At 37.2% G+C, this 20,344-nt stretch overlaps 1 protein-coding gene across 1 annotated transcript in view; it reads right to left on the bottom strand.

Annotated features, from left to right (window-relative positions):
• Nucleotides 1-9,661: 9,661 nt before the first annotated feature.
• Nucleotides 9,662-20,344, bottom strand: part of LOC121457407 (olfactory receptor 52Z1-like) — a 42,114-nt gene continuing 31,431 nt past the window's right edge. Inside the window, exon 2 of the mRNA XM_041666078.1 lies at nt 9,662-10,596. Within this exon, the coding sequence (XP_041522012.1) occupies nt 9,662-10,596 (935 nt within the window). The remainder of the gene's footprint in view (nt 10,597-20,344) is intronic.

The raw sequence follows: 20,344 nt of genomic DNA, 5'->3' as shown, positions 1-20,344 counted from the left end.
CAGAGAAGTAAGTTTAGCTGGCAAATTTCTTCTTCAATATCTGCAGTCAGTAAATGCAGACAACATGAACTTAATTGAAACAGGAACATTTGAAGCAGGTATGCTGTGCTGTAAAAGAATTTTAAACATATACCCTCTGAGATATGGAACTTAAAGGAGGTGAATGAAATATCTGAGCATATGTGAAGAAAATATACCATTTAAGCTTCATATTCTTTTAAGTCTCAAAATATTTAATATATACCTAGATCATCAATAAAAGTATTCAGACTAAGATACTATATGTTACCAAATGAATGAGAGAAGTGAAAAGCTGCAGTACTGTAAAGGATGTGGTAGAAGGAGAGAGAGGCCACTAAAGGTACCCGCAGTTGCTGGGAGAGAAAACTGCGGTTTGAAAGTGTGGTGAGTGTGCAAAAGCACCTCTAGTTTCTTTTAGAGACATAAGAGATAATACTAAAACTCTATGTAATTCTCAATTAAATACAAGGGAAGCCACAAAAAGAAAAAGAATAAATAATGAATCAATATTATTGTCTCAATAAATAAAGAAAAACTGTAAGTTTGGATAAAACATGAGAACAGAACATATATTGCTACAGAATTTAAATTTTTTTCCCTCTGGAAAATTGGTTATTGATTTTCAGTGTTCATTTTAAATTATTAATATTCAAAAAGATGAACAGCACTTGTATCCCAACTAGAAAATTAGAGATTTTGTCTACTAATAATTGAAGCCATTTCAATGAGCTTCAAAATTTTTTTTCTTTTGCCAACTGAGGTTTTCTGAAACTCAGCCATTGACATAATACAATAACAAAGGAGATAGTCTGTCTTCATCACAAATTATGATTAGATTAATTTTGAGTTAAATGTCATGTAATAAATTTGCTGAATCATTTTATTATATGATATATATTTATTGAATATACATTCATATGTACATGCAAAAACAAATAATAAAAATGAGCCCATGAGTGGGAAAGAGAGCAAGGATGGATGGATGTGAGGATTTTAAGGGCAAAAAGCAGAGGGGGAAATGATGTAATTATATTATGACCTCAAAAAATAGATAACATATGTGTGCCATTTATTTTATTATATATAGTTATGTATATATATAAAATTACTTTATTTTCCTCCCTCCAACCACTTCACGTAACCTATATCTTCATTTCTTCCCTTCTTCTGGCTTCCTCCTGCATGTTGTCATGCACGCGTGCACATACACACACACACACACACACACACACACACACACACACACGTATTGGTATCCCTAAATATATAATTGACCTTGCTCAGTCTTTATACTGCATGATTTCAGGGTTGATGGCTTCATAGTGACTGATGAATTGAGGGGCTGTTTCCTGGGCAAGCTGTTTTCTTCCATTCTCGGCATTCTTTAGTTCCCTGTAGGCTTTTGTCTAGGCTTGGCACCCCATGAGATGTATTCCCTTCCATATTTGCATGTCTGCTTGTGTTGTCCCTGTTCAGATCCTGCTCAAGCAGCCATATTATTGGACTCCATGGGTATAGTTTTCATGAGATTTCTAGAAGGTGTGGCTGCACAGCCAATATTCTGTTCTTCTGACTCTTTATTTTTAAATTAAATTTTTTCCTTTTACATACCAACACCAATTCCCTTACCCTCTACTCCTACCTAGCGTTCTCACCACCTGCATCCTCTCCACCATTTCTCAGAGGGGGTAAAGCCTCCCTAGGGGAATCAACAAAGTCTGGCATATGAACTAGAGGCAGGTCCAAGCACCATCCCCCCTGTACCAAGACTGAACAACGTATCCCACCATAGGGAATAGGCTTCAAAATGTCAGTTCATACACCTAGGATAAGTACTGGTCCCACTGCCAGGCCCCCAAACAGATCAAGCCACATACCTGTCACCCACATTGAGAGGGCCTCACTGAGTCCCATGCAGGTTCCCTAGCTGACAGTAGAGTCCCTGAGCTCTGGGTCACTCTCTCTGTGGTTTTCCCCATCATGATTTTGACTGCCCTTGCTCATATGATCCCTCCTCCCTCTCATTTGAACTCCAGGAGCTCAGTCTAGTGCTTGACTATGGATCACTGGAATTGTTTCCATCAGTTACTGGACATAGTTTCTATGATGAGAATTAGGATAGTCACTAATTTGACTATAAAGAAATTCAGGCACTCTCTCCACTACTGCTAGGAATCTTAGCTGGGAATCATCCTTTGAATTCTGAGCCATTATGGGGTTAGGGACAAACCTCTGGCTTTTAAAATCTTTCTTCCACAATATTTTATGAGCCTTGGGTATAGGAGTAGTGCAGAGGGTGGATCAACTGGGACTGGGAACCCACAATCATTTATTTACTCCTTTGAAATTGGTTGTTATTTTCTGTATTGTTTCTATCTGTTGCAGAGAAGATTCTTTGTGATGAGAGCTACACTGATCTATGGTTAGAAGCATAAGCATTAGAATGACGTGAGGAATTATGCTAGATTAATACAGTGGTGGCTATAAGTTCTCATTTACAATCCATGACCTTAAAAAGCTCCAGATAATTGTCTGGCTTTCAGATACAAGACAGGACTTCCTTCTTGCAAATCAAAAACAAAAAATAAATAAAATATGCAAGATGTTCATCAGTATTGCTCAAGGATAGGGTCATTTCAGGTTCCCTATTCTCAACTGCCCAAGGAACTAACTGGGGACCTCAGCTTGGGCACCTGGGAGCCCCTCTAGGGTCAGGTCTCTTGCCAAACCTAAAGTGGTTCCCTTAACTAAGAATTGTGGTTCCATGCTCCCCTGTCCAACCTTCCTTTATCCCAATCCTCCTGCTTTCCCAAGGCCCGACCTCCTTCCCTTCTAACTTTTCTCTCCCCATCTCCCCTTACCCCCAACCCACCCCACCCCAAGATCCCAATTTTCTCCCCGGCAATTTTGTCTACTTCCCTTAGCCAAGAGGATAACTATATGTTTTTCCTGGGTTCCCCTTCTTACTGAGCTTCTTTAGATTCACCTATTGTAGACTCCGTGACCCTTATTTATGGCTAGAAACCAATTATGAGTGAGTACATCCCATGTTCATCTTTTTGGGTCTGGGATACCTCACTCAGTGATGGATGGAGATAGAGACAGAGACCCACACTGGAGCACTGGACTGAGCTCCCAAAGTCCCAATGAGGAGCAGAAGGAGGGAGAACATGAGCAAAGAAGTCGGGACCACGAGGGTGCACCCACCCACTGAGACAGTGGGGCTGATCTATTGAGAGCTCACCAAGGCCAGCTGGACTGTGGCTGAAAAAGCATGGGATAAAACTGGACTCTCTGAACATGGCGAACTATGAGGGCTGATGAGACGCAAAGGACAATGGCACGGGGGTTTGATCCTACGTAATGTGATGGCTTTGTGGGAGCCCAGCCAGTTTGGATGTTCACCTTCCTAGATATGGACGGAGGTGGGAGGTCCTAGGTCTTACCACAGGGCAGAAAATCCTGACTGCTCTTTGGACTGGAGAGGGAGGGGGAAAGGAGTGGGGGGAGGGGGAGAAGGGTGGGAGGAGGGGGCGTAGGGGGGGAGGAGGGGGAGGGAAATGGGAGGCTGGGAAGAGGTGGAAACTTGTTTTTTTTTCTCCTTTTCTCAATAAAAAAATATCAAATATAAAAAATAAATAAAATAAAAATACAACTGTTGATTGTTACCAAGAAAAGACTGCCACTATGCACTATGGTACTTTTAGAGTAATTGTAGCATGTTGGTCATTGTTGTAAGTCATGTTATCATTTAATATTTTTTTTCTTGCCTTATTGTTCTGGCTAAGAATTCAAACACTGTATTAAACGTTTTGGTGCCCACAGATTCCAGAGGAGGGCCTTAGATGCTCTGTAACTAGGAGTTACAGATAGTAGTAGACTTCACAAGGTGGGAATTAAGTAGGATATTGTGTCCATTGCAAGAGTGGCAAACAGTCTTATCTGCTGACTTATCTCACTAATACCTTAACAGAATTATATTAGTTTAATATTTTGACAATTTCTTATATGAATAATATGAATCATTATATCCATCCAACTCTTTCTGTGTTTCCTCACTCTGTATGAACTTTATGACCTCCACTTTTTTAATTATTATGTACACATTTGAATACAACATTTTTAATGAAGACATACTGAATTGTGTCCAAACGTTGTTTTTCCATCTTTTAACATCTGTAAAAAAATGAAAACCCTTATGTTAACAGAATTAAAATTGTAAAGACAAATTGTTATTATATATATATATATATATATATATATATATATATATATATTTCATTGTGGCTGGAATGTTCTCTGCATGCTATCGGATGATAAAAGCAATCAACAGTTTCACCAAGCTGTGAGTCTTGTTATCTTTGTGAGCTCTGGCAAAACAAGCACACGGGTACAACAAACTCTATGGAAGTAACCAAAAGCTTTGTGACTAGATTTAATGTCCACTTTCACAAGGCAGAACTCATCCCAGGTACCATTAACTGGAGCCAAAACTGGTAGTTAGCTAGGTCAGGATCCTAGGAGAGAACCTAATACTGTATTACTGCTTAATAAACAAAGTATTGAACATTTCATTTTAAAGTTCTTATCTTTCTAATCATTGGTTGGTTCATCTCTTATCCCTCATTAGAAAAGCTTCTTTTTAGAGTATTTGTAAATTTATATAGAGACCTACAACTGACCAATGTACAGAGAGAAAAGACTGTAGAGGGATCATTGGTATCAAACTCTTCACTCAAACTCAAGGATCATCATGGGAGAGGGTTTGGAAAGACTGTAAGAGCCAGAGGTAGTAATCATCAGTGTGGAACATATTTGCTGAAATAACAAAGTTTCTGCGCACACAACCTCTTGCAGTACAGACTGAATGCACAGTACCTGCACAGATTTAAGCCAGCCAAAAGATCAGCCTAGATCTGGGAAGAGCTTTTGACACCTTAACACAATCTGAGGAGCCAGTGATGTTTTCTTCAGAGACTTAACCCAGGAGACTTACTCATGTTCCAGTTTGATAATTCTACCCCATGCACTCTCACAAATCCAAGTGGACTTCAAAGACGAGCACAAGAAGTTGGGGGCTAAAGTTAGAGGTGAGTAAAGTGGGGGTAGATTTGATCAAAGCAGATTGTTTTTGCATGAAAATCTTAAACAAGACCAGTTTGTGCTGCCCAAACACTATGTGGGCTCTCTCTTGTAAAGTGATAAATATCAAACAATACTGATTCCTTCTCTCTCTTAACAGCCACCACTTACAAAGAGTTCCTCAGTTAGGGGTGGTACTAGTGCCCATCTCCTTCCTTGGCCTGGCTTGGGTCTTCACAGTTCTTGCGTATGCTCTCCCAACCACTATAAGTTCATATAGGCAGCTGCTTGTCTGAGTTCAGTTACCCTGTTTCATTGCAGTCATGAATCACCTGAGTCTTGAGAGGAGGGGTACATCATAGATGTCCTACTCAGGGGAAAACATTCTCCAGCCTCTTACTGTCTGCACCTTAGTTGTGTGTCACCGTGTCAGCTAGTGACTGTCATAGAAGCCTCTCTGATGATTGCTGAGAGATGCACTAATCTATGGGCAATTGGTTCAATGCCATGTCCATGCAGCAGAATAATAGTAATAGGTCCTTCCCTAGGGACTATGACCTGTCTAGACATAGGTTTTTGGCACAATAACAGTGCCAGCTATAGATTACATCTTGGGGGAAAGGATTTTAAAATCCAATCAGAATGTGCTTGTTTATTTCCATTATGTTTGTTCCAGTTGTACCAATGGGCATGTCTGCCAGACCAGTCATTTCTGTAGATTCAGCTTTCACTGCGGGGTAAGGCTGATAGTACTTTCTTTCTGTGGTGGTGTGCATGGCTCCTTTCAGCACTATAAAAGCTATCTAGCCAGTAGGGATGAGATAATCTTAAGCCTGCAGCGATGGCTCAGTAGTGAAGAGTGCTTGCTGCCCTTGCACAGTACCTGAGTTTGGTTCCCTGGACAAGTGTTGGTTGGCTTCCAGTGCCTGGAACTGAAACTCCAGGTGATTTGCCGCTCTTCTCTGACTGCTCTTATAGCCACATGGGAAGTGCATTCTCACAGATACAGGCACATAAATAAGTACCTTCATGGAAACACTGTTCTCACTAATATTTCTCACAAGTTAAAACTGATTAATTTTTGCACCCAACCTGAAACAAAGTACTTAGTAAGTACTTGCTGAGATTGAAAATATTACACTATTTTTTCTGCTTTTATTAGATCAAGTATGGGAATACTTTTCTGGATCTTGACTGTGTACTGTTGTAGTAAATTCTTGATTTCAATGGGTAAACATACACCAAAAAATTTTAAACATAAATCCCACATTTTAAAATGTATCTCTGATTTCTTATTGTTCTCAGATTATAAAATATTAAAAATCTCTCTTACCCCAGTTCAAACCTTCATTTTCATCATCAGGCAGCTCACATCTTGGGGTGGTAGGCTCTGAGACAAAGGCACAGTGGTTACTTCAGTCATTGGCCATTCATCATTATGATGCCATTCATGTTCCTCTGACTGAAAATGGATGGTCTGAACTGGGGGAAGACAGCAGACACATAAGGGTCCTCAACATCACAGGATCCAGCACTCAGTTCCCTTCAGAGCCCCACTGTGATGTGAACTCCAAGGCATGTTCACACTAAAATAAAAATAACCTTACCTGGGAGGGGACTGGGAGGATAGGAGGGAGTGCGAATTTGGATTGGTAGGTTTTTTTTTTTTGTTTTTGTTTTTGTTTTTTTGTTTTTTGGTTTTTTTGTTTTGTTTTGTTTTGTTTTTCGAGACAGGGTTTCTCTGTGGTTTTGAAGCCTGTCCTGGAACTAGCTCTGTAGACCAGGCTGGTCTCCCGAGTGCTGGGATTAAAGGAGTGTGCCACCACCGCCCATCTGGATTGGTATTTTTTAAAGTAATAAAATAATAAAAAATAACCTTACAAACATTTTAACCCATGTTCTCAACTCCTTTATATTAATGATTCTCAGAATGATTTTTAGATGTAACTTCAAAAAAAAGATCAAGTAAAGTTTTGTCTTTAAAATAAAGCTTTGTTTAAAATACAAAATAAAAAAACAAAATGAATTTATTTAATTTGCACTTGTTTTCATGTATTTCTTATTGTGTGTCAATAAAATTTCTATTCTAATTGCTAAAATAAACTAAATTGGCTATTGACTTCAGGGAGGCGAGGCTAACTTCCTTATCGACTATTCAATGAAGAATGCTCAGCCTTGGATGCATATACACAAACAAGAAAATGAATTTAACTGGTTGTATATATATATTTGTACATAAACACAAGTTTGTTTGGCAAGTACCAAAAAAAAAATTGAAGGGTCAAAGAGGCTATCAGTTTAAGTCTGTAAGGGAATGGCAGGGTTTTGAGGGATGAAACTGTGGCATGGTGAGGGGAGAGTGATATAATTGTACTTAAATGAAAGACATGAAAATTTAAAATAAAATAAAATAATGTACTTTATGAATAGATCCTTTACCTAGGTGGTTTGTAGGGAGCTTTTTGGTGCCTGGTGGAGCATCCCCCAGCAGGGCAGGGCTCAAAGGAGGTTCAGGAATTGGTGCTTGCTAAGCCATTTTTATCTGAGGGGGTTAAGGAAAAAAGTAACTCACACATCTCGCACACTTGCTCAGTGAATTCTTTCAGACCACTTCTTTATTCTTCTTTTGTGTTCTCAATTCTCTATTTTCCTGGTGATTTCCTTCTCTCATTCTCGATGTTTAAGTTCTAACTCTATTCTTGATGCTTCCCTTCTAACTCTCTCATTCCTGATGTTTTTCTTCTAACCCATTTTAACTCTTTCTTTATTCTTTCCCTTGTAGCTTATATCCCAGCAAAAATCTTTCAGGTAATATAAAAATTGCAATGTGGTTACATTCTGTTTTTCAAGTGAAAGATAACAATGAACATGTAAAACGCAACATATTCTCTGAATCCCTTACATGAATAAACATTTATATATTACTGATGAAAAATAAATTATCTCAAGAAACCACATACATTCATACCCAAGCAAATTGTTACGGTATTAATGATGAAGGCAAGCAAGGCATTCTTCTCAGTCAGTTCTTTTACTGGCAGGTTGCATTTTGCAGTTGCAAAAAAAGGACCAGTTATTTTATTATTTATCTTGGAAGGTAATCTTATAAGGAATCTTATAGGAATCACAAACCTATATGAAGAAGAATCAGCTCTATTTTAAAACTTTAAGATGCACACATACTTGTAAGTAGTTTTTATATCAGGAGATTGAGGGCAGAATCGAGTATAAAGAATTGATCTCACTTTTGGTCATCAACTGATTCTAGCAATAAAAGTGTATCATCAGTTAGCAGTAATTGGATTCTTTCATTCTTGTTCCCCAACCCTTAAAGAGTTCCTCACTCAGCTATGTGTCTTTTCTAAAACTTTAGATTTTCTTATTAGGTTTTTCCAACCTATTATCAAAACATCTGATCTAACCTGCAGTTATTATAAGGCTTTATTTCAGCTAACGAAGAACACTGCAACCAGTGACTGGATCTTTCTGCATTAAGATTAAAGGAATTCAAGACAACCTGGCTCTTGGGACTCAACTGTTTTTCTTAATCACTAACTTGAGCTGTAATCTATGCAGTTCCTTAGGTGAAACTTATAGGTCCTGGCTGTGTATATATCTTTATTCATCAATGCTCTGTATAAACTTACTTTATTATTATCAATTAGACAGTACAGCTTAGGAAGGAATCATCTTCATAATAATCCACAGGTAAGAATGGCCAGTGGAACAGGATGTTTCCATGAGATAAACACTACATTACGTGCAGTGAAGATGTCTCAGTACCCATTCACACCACACCAGATACTAGAGACAGATAGCAGCAGCAAACATGTAAAGGCACAGCAGCAACGAAAGACATTCTGGAGTCTGTGGTTTCGGGGACTTGCCTATCTGAGATTCACCTGTCTGGGAGTTTCCTCCTTCAATTTGCCACCTGTTACTCCTCTGACAGGGCCACTGGCAGGAACCTATTATATATGCTCATTAGCTTTTATTATTTGATTGCTTAAATTGCCTATCTGGTGAGCATTTATGAATTCATTCATTTCTGTTATTCCTGAGACTGAGATAATTAGTAATTTTTGAGTTCACAAAGGTATCATTTTATTATGTCTATGCAGAACTGATATAGAAAGATGCATACAGTACAAAAACATTTAACTTTCTCTAGTACACTGATTTCCCTTGATTACTGTAATATGCTGATACAGTCTTCAAAGGTACTTATACTTCCTGTAAACTTTCTATTTATAACACAATAATTTTAGGAATAATATATTATGGTTTTACTTATTTTTAAAACATTTTGCGTATGCTTTTATTTAAACTTTCATACATTGTATTTTGGTTATAGATTCCCCTCTCCCATCTCTTCCAAGATCCTCCCGACCTTCTCACCCACACAACATTGTGTTCTTCCTCTTTTTAATTCTATTCAGAGTTTTTATTGAATGGCAAATGCTCCATGGCTACATCCAAACAGACTGTTTTTGGATTTTTATTTAAGCCTTATGGTTTGTCTTGGATTCTCTGGTCTTTGCTGTTCCATAGACTTGAATCATTCTGATCGGAAACAAAGCCCTACTACTCGAATCCTTATCTCTTTGGTCTTTATTCCATAAACAATGGGGTTCATGGTTGGGGGTATCAGTAGATACAGATTTGCCAGGAGTATGAGGGTGTGGCTAGGCACATGGTGTCCAAAGCGATGAGTAAAGAAAGAGAAAAAGGCCAGTGTGTAGAATACCAAAATAACACAAATGTGAGCTCCGCAGGTGCCAAAGGCTTTTGTCCTGGCTTCCCTGGATGGCAGTTGTAGGACAGTTTTCAAGATTAGCCAGTAGGACAAGGAAATGAAGACAAAGTCCAGCCCTGTGGTGAGGAGAGCCGCCGAGAGCCCGTAAATGCTATTTAAGGTAATGCTGTTGCAGGCCAACTTGGCGATGCCCATGTTCTCACAGTACGTGTGGAGGATAATGGTGCCCCGGCAGAAGTCTAGGCGGAGAATAAGGAGAACCCCAGGAGTGACAACAGCCACACTCCGAGCTCCCAGGGCCAGCCCAACCTTGAGAAGGAGAGGGCCTGTAAGCAGGGTTGTATAATGCAGTGGTGTGCAGATAGCCACATAGCGGTCAAAAGCCATGGCCAGTAAGACTGCAGATTCAGACAGGAACAGAGCATGGACAAAAAACATTTGTGTGAGGCAGGCAGGGAGGGCAACTGCCAAGGGACCCTGCCAGAAAATGAGCAGCATTTGGGGCACTGTGACAGTACAGAGGAGAACATCGTTGAATGCCAACATGGCCAGGAAGAGATACATGGGTTCGTGGAGGCTGTGGTCCAAGACCACCACTGCCACGACCAACACATTGCCTAACACAGCCAAGAGGTACATGAAGCTGAAGGGGATGGAGATCCAAATTTGGATATCTTCTAAGCCTGGCACACCAGTGAGAAAGAAGAAAGTGACTTGAGTATGTGTAGTGTTCAGTTCTATAAAAGAGAGATGTGGAAGAGTTTATTTAATATATGAAAAATAGATTAGTTAGAATATATATACATATAAATACACACAAGTATATATATGAAATGCTTTGAAGCTAGTGAAATTTTAGTTATTTTGGTTTAATGCGGAGAATGGAATAAAAACCATGAATGAGACCATCTTTATAGGGAATGCTTTTCGGATAGTTCTTTGAAAACTGTGAGGATGAGAAAGAGCTCACCTCTCTATTTTCTCTGATTGATGGTGTTTGTTACCATCAATTAATTTATTTTGTGGGTTCTGAACTTCTGTTCTAAATGCCTAGATTTGCTAGATAATAGCCACAAGACCCATGGTTTTCTTCCTTTCTTCACCTAAGTAAAGATTGGAGAGAGCATTCCACTTGTTAAACCATCACCTGGTATAACATACACAGCAGTAGTTTGCAAATTATTTCAGATTCTAATTCTTTTTTAAAAAAATAAATTATACTATCCCCCTTTGTGCATGTATGTGTGTGTGCACATGCACGTGTGTGTGTATGTGTACCTGCATGTTGGTAGGTGAGACATGCATGGTCTAGAGTGCATGCAAAGGTGAGAAGACAACTTGCAGGGCCCCATTAGACCCTGGGGACTGAAGTCACATTCTTAGTCTCAGCCTTAAGTCATTTTATTTGCCAACCATCACACGTGTCCAACAGGAAAAATTTTAATTCCTATTGGAAGACTGTGAAATTTTTATTGTTGGCCTAATTTTTCTAGTACCAAAGGAGCAATTTGATTAACTAGTCTTTCATACAAATTGTTAAAGACAATAATTGAACAAACATGAAATTTAAAGAGCAGTGCAAAAGTTAAATTTTTCATACTTAAATTAATACTACTTCTGAAGGATCAGGACATAGAATCAGATAGAGATCCAGACCATTGTTGATTTTCATTCAGAGAAAGAAAATACAGAAAAGTGACAAGGTTCATCACTATTCAACACCTAATACTGGCAGGGTTTTCCAACTATGAGAAAACCTAAGTTGAGGATAATGGATAATTTTCTATTTGAAAAGTAACCTACCATAATTTCTAGTACACACAGGCTCAATTTTCCATCCTGGATCCTCACACAAAGTCTAGAGGAAATCTGTGTTAAAATACAGCCATCACTCTCCACATTAAATAAATAAAATTAGGATAGCTAGTGTTTAAAATATAATTAGGTCCATGGTTTTATCAAACACCTGAAATTGAAAATTTGCATTCTCTAGAATTGTTTTATAGCAACCACAGTGAAAACATGAGACATTTAAATAGAAGGTAAGCCACATATCAGCCTAGGAATTGGTAGTATAATATAAATATTAAATGATAACCAGATACAATTTTGAATATGAATGCTTTCGTTTAATAAGCCTTTTCCTAAACCTTAAAAAAAACTTTTTCATTCAATAAAATAGTAGGTATCAACTACTTTACTATCATTTCTTATCACAGTTTCATGTGGGCATAAACTTGGATACCTAATTATATACAAATCTTGTTTGCCGATTCAGAGATGTTACTCTAAGAATCTATAATTTTAGCCATTGATATATTCTGATTTACCTTGTGGATTCATAGCTTGTCTGAGTCAGTAAGAAAGGTAATGTTTTAACCCTTCTCTTAACAACTCTTATTGTGACATCCATAAAACTTCTGTGAAATAGCCATGTCCTTCTGATATGAGTACAGTGTATGGTATACATACACTTCTCTGTGTTTCTCACAGATATTTTTAGCATTAACCTAGGGAATAGCTTCTCCCTGGGTTGAAAGATCTTTTGAGAATTATTTTTATTGAGTAGCTCTTTCCACAGCTGAGACCACAGCTGGAATTTGACTGACTTGACTATGCCGTTCATACCAGTTAATTGATATTTTCCATTCTTGAACTGCAATTGGTTATTTTTTAACCAATAATATATATATATATATATGTATGTATGTATTTGAAATATATGTGTACACTCTTATAATTTCAATGCCCAATTCCCATATAATTCTATACATATGCAGAAACTTTCTATTTAATGTCCCCTATGAAATGTGAACACTTCTTTCATCAAAACCAAACTCTTAGGGTATTCATAATTATTTCAATAAAATACAAAATGCCTCTTAGTTTGATTTTTATGTGTGTTGCCAAGGAAGATATACAATGTTGTATTTGGAGGACTTCCACTTTAATGTGATTTGAAATTTCACAGGGTATGCTGTTTCATATCTTTAATCCCAACACTGGGAGGCTGAGACAGGTGGATTTCTATGAGTTTGAGACAATCCTGTTCTACATAATGAGTTTCAGGCCATTCAGCACAACATAGTGAGATTCTGTCTCAGAAAAACAACAAACAAATAAGTAAATAGTATTACATTATGCTGTATTGAACAGTTGTATGTTTGGTAAAAAGTTATAAAAATTAAAGAAAAGAAGTTTTCATATAGGAATGAGCTTCTGAAGGTGAGAAGCTACAGAGAATCTGTCAGTCAAAATTGACATTTGTCAGTGGTCTGCATGTGATTCTCTTCTTTTAGTAACATGACCTCACTCCATGTCATGAGCCTTCTTTACATTTAAGACATTTAAACATCTTAAACTTTCGCTCATATGAGCATACCTCACTAACTCAATAAACTGTTACTAATGGAAATATGTATATACATAATTAAGGATTATACATAATTTGTTAATATGACTCATCTTATTGAGAAAAATGTTTCCATACATAGTTGTATAAGTTTAAATTCATTAATAAAATTAATCTTGGCACATAAAGCTAGCCACATAAAAAATAATTTCTGTTCAATTTATATGATTCTCATTTTGCTGTTATGGATGAAAATCTTTATTTTGGCACATAAAGCTTCTATGTAAAAAACACAGTTCATAACATACATTTTAATATTTTTTTTCCATTTGCAAAAGGTAATGTTTGTTTATTTGGTTGGTTGGTTTTTTTTCAAGACAGGGTTTCTCTGTAGCTTTGGTACCTATCCTGGAACTTGCTCTTGTAGACCAGGCTGGCCTCAAACTCACAGAGATCCTCCTGCCTCTGACTCTTTAGTGCTGGGATTAAAGGAATGCATCACCACCGCCCAGCTGCAGAAGGTAATGTTTAATGAGTAGACTTAATCATCAAAGCTCTACAAATGGGTGGCTGCTATGCCTTTATCCCTAAAGTTGACATCAATATCACCTTTGCTGATTCCAGGGAGAGGGTCATAAAGATTTTGGGGCCAGAAGATGGATAAAAAATCTGCAAAACTCTGTTTTCTGAATATGCCATACCTTTAAAATCATGAACATACTGCACTGTGATTATCTACACAGGCTTGCAAACACACACACACATTCAAGCAGATGCATGTGAGACACGTGCATACACACACATACAACATCAAGGTAGAAGAAGATGGAGGTACAAATGGAGTGGAAGAGGAATTAGGAGGGATTATTAGGGGGATGAATAGGAATGCAATGTAGAGAATACAATATGAAACTGAAAAAATAAACAAAAACATTATCAGAAAAGAAAAGAAATTCTCCTTGCACAGCTTCTGCCTTGAATCCAAATAAATACCCTTTCCATGCTAAGCGAGACACTGGCATACTATAGTTCAGTATGCCTTCAAAAGCTCTACATCCAACATCCAGATAGTACAATGTGATTTTTTTCCTTGTAATTTTATTCTTAATATATATCTCCATGTATTTTGAAACAAATGTCATTAGCATATATGCATTATGCATGGGAAAAAGTAGTATAATTATATTTACATTCAATTATGTAATATAGTCTGACTACATTTACATGGCCCAAATCCTCTCCTGCCCCCTTTCTATCCTCCTCCAAGTACTTTTCTTCCCAAGGAGTTCTCTTTTCAATGTCTGCATCATAGCGATGCAACTCTGTTTGTGCTGCAATATTTGCTTTGAGGTATACCACTAAAATTAGGTTTCTATAAATCCTATTAATATTAAGATTATTTTTTCACCTTGAAAGCTAACATTTTTTTGCTTCTAATAATTAAACACTTTTCTGAAAAAACACCAAAAGGTAAATGGAAAGTAGATCAATTAATCTTCCATAAAATAAAATATCTATCTACTTTTCTTAATATGTTGATTATTTTACATCTTTCCTCAATACTGTTAGTAAAGCTGCTTAAAAAATCAGTACATGACTTACATTTGTATGGCTAATAGCATTTTATGAATTTTTTTTTATTTTAATTGATTTTATTGAGCTATACGTTTTTTCTCTGCTCCCCTCCCTTCCTCTCCCCTCCCCTTTTACCCTATTCCATGGTCCACATGCTCCCAATTTCCTCACGAGATCTTGTCTTTTTCTACTTCCCATGTTGATTAGATCCATGTATATTTCTCTTAGGGTACTCATTATTTTCTAGGTTCTTTGGGATTATGAATTGTAGGCTGGTTTTCTTTGTTTTATGTCTAAAAGCCACTTATGAGTGAGTACATATGATATTTGTCTTTTGGGAACTGGGTTACTTCACTCAAAATGATATTTTCTAGATCCATCCATTTGCCTGCAAATTTCAAGATGTCATTAGTTTTTCTGCTGTGTAGAACTCCATTGAGTAAATGTACCACATCTTCCTATGCATTCTTAAAGGGGCATTTAGGATATTTCCAGGTTCTGGCTATGACAAACAATGCTGCTATGAACATAGTTGAGCACATGTTTTTGGGCACGATTGAACATCCTTTGGATGTATACCCAAAAGTGGTATTATTGGGTCTTGAGGAAGGTGGTTTCCAAATTTTCTGATAAATGGTCATGCTGATATGCATAGGGGCTATACCAGTTTGCATTCCCACCAGCAATGCAGAAGTGTTCCCTTTACCCCACAACCTCTCCAGCATAAGTTTCATCAGTGTTTTAGATTTTGGCCATTCTTACAGGATTAAAATGGAATCTCAGAGTTGTTTTGATTTGTATTTCCCTGATGACTAAGGATGTTGAACATTTCCTTGAGTGTCTTTCGGCCATTTTAGATTCCTCTATTGAGAGTTCTCTGTTTAGGTCTGTACTCCATTTTTTATTGGATTATGTGTTGTTTTGATGACCAATTTTTTGAGTTCTTTGTATATTTTGGAGATCAGACCTGTAGCTGATGTGGGGTTAGTGAAGATCTTTTCCCATTATGGAAGCTGTCATTTTGTCTTATTAACCATGTGCTTTGCCTTACAGAAGCTTTTCAGTTTCAGGCGGTCCCATTTATTAATTGTTTCTCTCAGTGTCTGTGCTATTGGGGTTATATTTAGAAAGTGGTTCCCTGTGTCAATGCGTTCAAGTGTACTTCCCACTTTCTCTTCTATAAGATTCATTGTGGCTTGGCTTTATGTTGAGGTCTTTGATCCACGTGGACCTGAGTTTTGTTCATAGTGATAGATATGGGTCTATTTTCATTCTTCTACATGTTAATATCCAGTTATCCATATCCACCTCTTGTTAAATATGCTTTCTTTTTTCCATTTGATATTTTTTGCTTCTTTGTCAAAAACATGTCTTTGAAGGTGTGTGGATTAATATCTGAGGCCTCGATTCAGTTCCATTGGTCCTCCTGTATTTTTTTATGCCAATATCAGGCTGTCTTCAATACTGTAGCTCTGTAGTAGAATTTGAAGTCAGGGATTGTGATGCCTCCAGAAGTTCTTTTATTTTACAGAATTGTTTTGGCTATCCTGGGTTTTTGCTTTTCCATACGACATTGAGTAAAGTTCTTTCAATGACTGTAAAGAATTTTGTGGGTATCTTGATGGGGACTGCATTGAAACTGTAGATTGATTTGGTAACATTGCTATGGTAGTTCGAACTACCCAAACTCATGGGAGATCTTTCCACTTTCTGGCAACTTCTTCAGTGTCTTTCTTCAGGATAATTGTAACCTCATAAAAAGAGTTAGGTATTGGCAATGTTCCTTCTGTTTCTATTGTGTGGAATAATTTGAGGAGTATTGATGCTAGTTCTTCTTTGAAAATCTTGTAGAATTCTGAGCTGAAACCATCTTGTCCTGGACTTTTATTAGTTGGGAGAAGGTATAAAAGGTTCTTCTGTTTTGTGTTGCTTCCATTGGTTGAATAAAGAGACTGCCTTGGCCTTTTGATAGGGCAGCCCTTAGGTGGGCGGAGTAGACAGAACAGAATGCTGGTAAGAAGGGAAGTGTGGTAGATGCCATGAATCTCCAGCCTGAGACAGAAATAGGTTAGTCTTGCCAGTAAGCCACAGTCACATGGTGATACACAGATTTAATAGAAATGGGTTAATCAAGATGTGAGAGTTAGCCAGTAAGAGTCTAGAGCTAATGGGCCAGGCTGTAATTTAATTAATACAATTTCTGTGTGGATACTTTGGGGGTTAAGCTAGCCAGGTGGCAGGACACAGCCCGCTGCTCCTCCTACAACATGGAGACTTTTGATGACTATTTCTATTTCTTTAGCAGATATAGGTCTGTTTAATTTGCTTATCTGGTCTTGATTTAATTTTGGTAAAAAATTATTTATCCAGAAAGTTGTCCCATTTCCTTTAAGTTTTCCAAATTTGTGGAGGACAGGTTTTTGAAATATGACCAGATGATTCCTTATATTTCTTCCATGTCTGTTGTTATGTCCCCATTTTCAATTCTGATTTTGTTAATTTGGATATTCTCTCTCTACCTTTTGGTTAGTTTGAATAAATTTTTGTCTATTTTGTTGATTTTCTCAAAGAACCATCTCTTTGTCTCATTGATTCTTTGTATTGTTTTGTTTGTTTCTATTTTGTTAATTTTAGCTCTCAATTTGATTATTTCCTGCCATCTAGTTCTTTCTGGTAAGTTTGCTTCTTTTTGTTCTGGAGTTTTAATTCACCAGTGTGGGATTTTTCCAGCTTCTTTATGTAGGCATTTAGTGCTATGAACTTTTCTCTTAGCATTGCTTTCATTGTGTCCCATAAATTTGGGTATGTTGTATGGTAATTTTCATTGAATTATAGGAAGTCTTTCATTACTCCCTGTATTTCTTCCTTTACCAATTGATGATTCAGGTGAGCCTTGTTTAATTTCCATGTGTTTGTGGGCTTTCTGGAATTAGTATTGCTGATGATTCTAGTTTTAAGCCATTGTAATCTGATAAGATACATGGGGTTATTCCATTTTTTTTTGTATTTGTTGAGGTTTGTTTTGTTTGTGGTCAATTTTTTGAGAAGGTTCCATGAGGTGTTAAGAAGAAGATATATTCTTTTATGGTTGGATGGAATATTCTATAGATGTGTGTTAAGTCCTTTTGAGTCATAACTTCTGTTAGTTCCCTTATTTCTCTGTTCATATTTTGTCTGACTGACATGTCTATTGGTGAGAGGGGAGTGTTGAAGTCTCCCACTAGTAGTGTGTGAGGTCTACTGTATGATTTAAGCTTTATAAGTATTTCTTTTACATAAGAGAGTACCCTTGTATTTGGGGCATAGATATTCAGTAGTGAGATTTTCCTCTTTGATTTTTTCTGTGGCCAATATGAAATATCCTTCTTTGTCTCTTTCAATTGATTTTAGTTTGAAGTCTATTTTGTTAGGTATTAGGATAGCTACACCTGCTTGTTTCTTAGATCGATTTGATTGGAATATTTTATCCCAACCTCTGTTATAATATCTGTCTTTGAGGTTGAGGTGTGTTTCTTATAAGCAGAAGAAGGATGGATTCTGTTTTCATATCCAATCTGTTAGCCTGTGACTTTTTATAGGTAAGTTGAGTCCGTTTATAGTAAGGGATATCAATTACCAGTGATTGCTACCTCTTGTTAGTTTAGTTTTCATTGTTGGTGATGTTAATTTGTGTGTGTTTCCCCTTCTTTGGGATTTGCTGCTATGAGACCATCAATTGTCTGTGTTTTTGTTGATGTAGTCAACTACTTTATGTTGGAGTTTTCCTTCTAGTATTTTGTGTAGGGATGGGTTTGTGGCTAGGTATTTTAAATCTGGTTTGTCATGGAATCTTTTGTTTTGTTTTTCTATGGTGATTGAAAGTCATAGTCTGGGATGGCATCCATGGTCTCTTAATGTCTGCATAACACTTGACCATGACTTTCTGGCTTTCATTGTCTTCAATGAAAAGTCGGGTGTAATTCTGATAGGTCTGCCTTTATACATTACTTGGCCCTTTTCCTTTGAAGCTCTTAATATTCTTTCTTTACTCTGTATGTTTAGTGTTTTGATTATTATGTGGCAAGGGGACTTTTTTTCTTTTGTATCCAGTCTATTTGGTGTTCTGTAAGCTTCTTATATCTTCATAGGCATGTCTTTCTTTAGGTTGGGAAAGTTTATTCTATGATTTTGTTAAACATATTTTCTGTGCTTTTGAGTTTAACTTTTTTTCCTTCTTCTATACCTATTATTCTTATGTTTGGCTTTTTCATGGTATGCCATATTTCCTGGATATTTTGGGTTAAGATGTTGTTAGATTTAATGTTTTCTTTGACTGATGAGTCTATTTCCTCTATTGTATCTTCAGTGCTTGAGATTCTCTCTTCCATCTGTTATATTCTGCTGTTCATGCTTGCATTTGTGGTTTCTGTTCATTTTCTCATGATTTCTGTTTCTATTATTCATACGGCCTTTGTTTTCATTGTCTCTATTTCAGGTTTCAAGTCTTAAATAGTTTCTTTCATATGTTTGATTGTTTTTTCTTGGTTTTATTTAAAGAGATTTGTTGATACCTTTTATTTTTTGTCTTTTTCTCCATTTCTTTGAGGGGATTTCTCAATTTCGCTTTAAGTGTTTCAAACATTCTCCTGAAGTCATTTTTTAGGTCATTTTCTTGTGCTTCATCTATATTTTGTTGTTCAATTCTTTGTTGTTGTTGTAGGGTCTTTAGGTTTTACTGGAGTCATGTTGCTATTTATAGTGTTGTGTTTGTTCTTACCTTTTCTTCTCATCTTTTCCTCTAATAGGTGTGTTTGGGGGCTGTTGTAATTCTGTTGATTAATCTTCTAAGTGCCAGTGAATCCAAGACGCAGATGGTTGTTCCTTGTGGTACAGTTAATGCCACAATTCTAGTTACCCCTTTAGTCACTCTGTATTCCTGGAGGTCACTCAGTGCTCCGAGGCTTTGCTCCACTCCCTTGGAGTTTGCTCTCTCAGGCCTGCTCTTGCCTAGGTTGTCAGCTTTGACCTGTTTTTATAAATGCTGGTCTGGATCTGCTCCTGCAAAGGTCCCTGGCTTGGTGTTCGACCTGCAGAGGTCTCTGACTTCCATCAGAATTCCTAGGATTGAAAACAGCTTGGTATTGGCATAAAAATAGAGAAGTTGACCAATGGAATCGAGTAGAAAATCCTGATATTAACCCACAAACCTATGAACACTTGATTTTCGATAAGGGAGCTAAAAGTATACAATGAAAGAAAGAAAACATTTTCAGCAAATGGTGCTGGCATAACTGGATGTCAACTTGTAGAAGAATGAAAATAGATCCATATCCATCACCATGTGCAAAGCTCAAGTCCAAATGGATTAAAGACCTCAATATTAATTGGAGCGCACTGAACCTGATAGAAGAGAAAGTGGGAAGCAGCCTGTTACACATGGGCACAGGAGACTATTTCCTATGTATAACGTCAGCAGCACAAACATTAAGGGCAACATAGAATAAATCAGACCTCATGAAACTGAGAAGCTTCTGTAAAGCAAAGGACACTGTCATTAAGACAAAAAGGCATCCTACTGA

Source organism: Microtus oregoni, unplaced genomic scaffold, assembly GCF_018167655.1.
Source record: "Microtus oregoni isolate MIOR12 unplaced genomic scaffold, Mior012 000016F_ref0000370, whole genome shotgun sequence".
In the NCBI taxonomy this organism is placed as follows: Eukaryota; Metazoa; Chordata; class Mammalia; order Rodentia; family Cricetidae; genus Microtus; species Microtus oregoni.
This window is presented reverse-complemented; position numbering and strand designations above follow the sequence as displayed.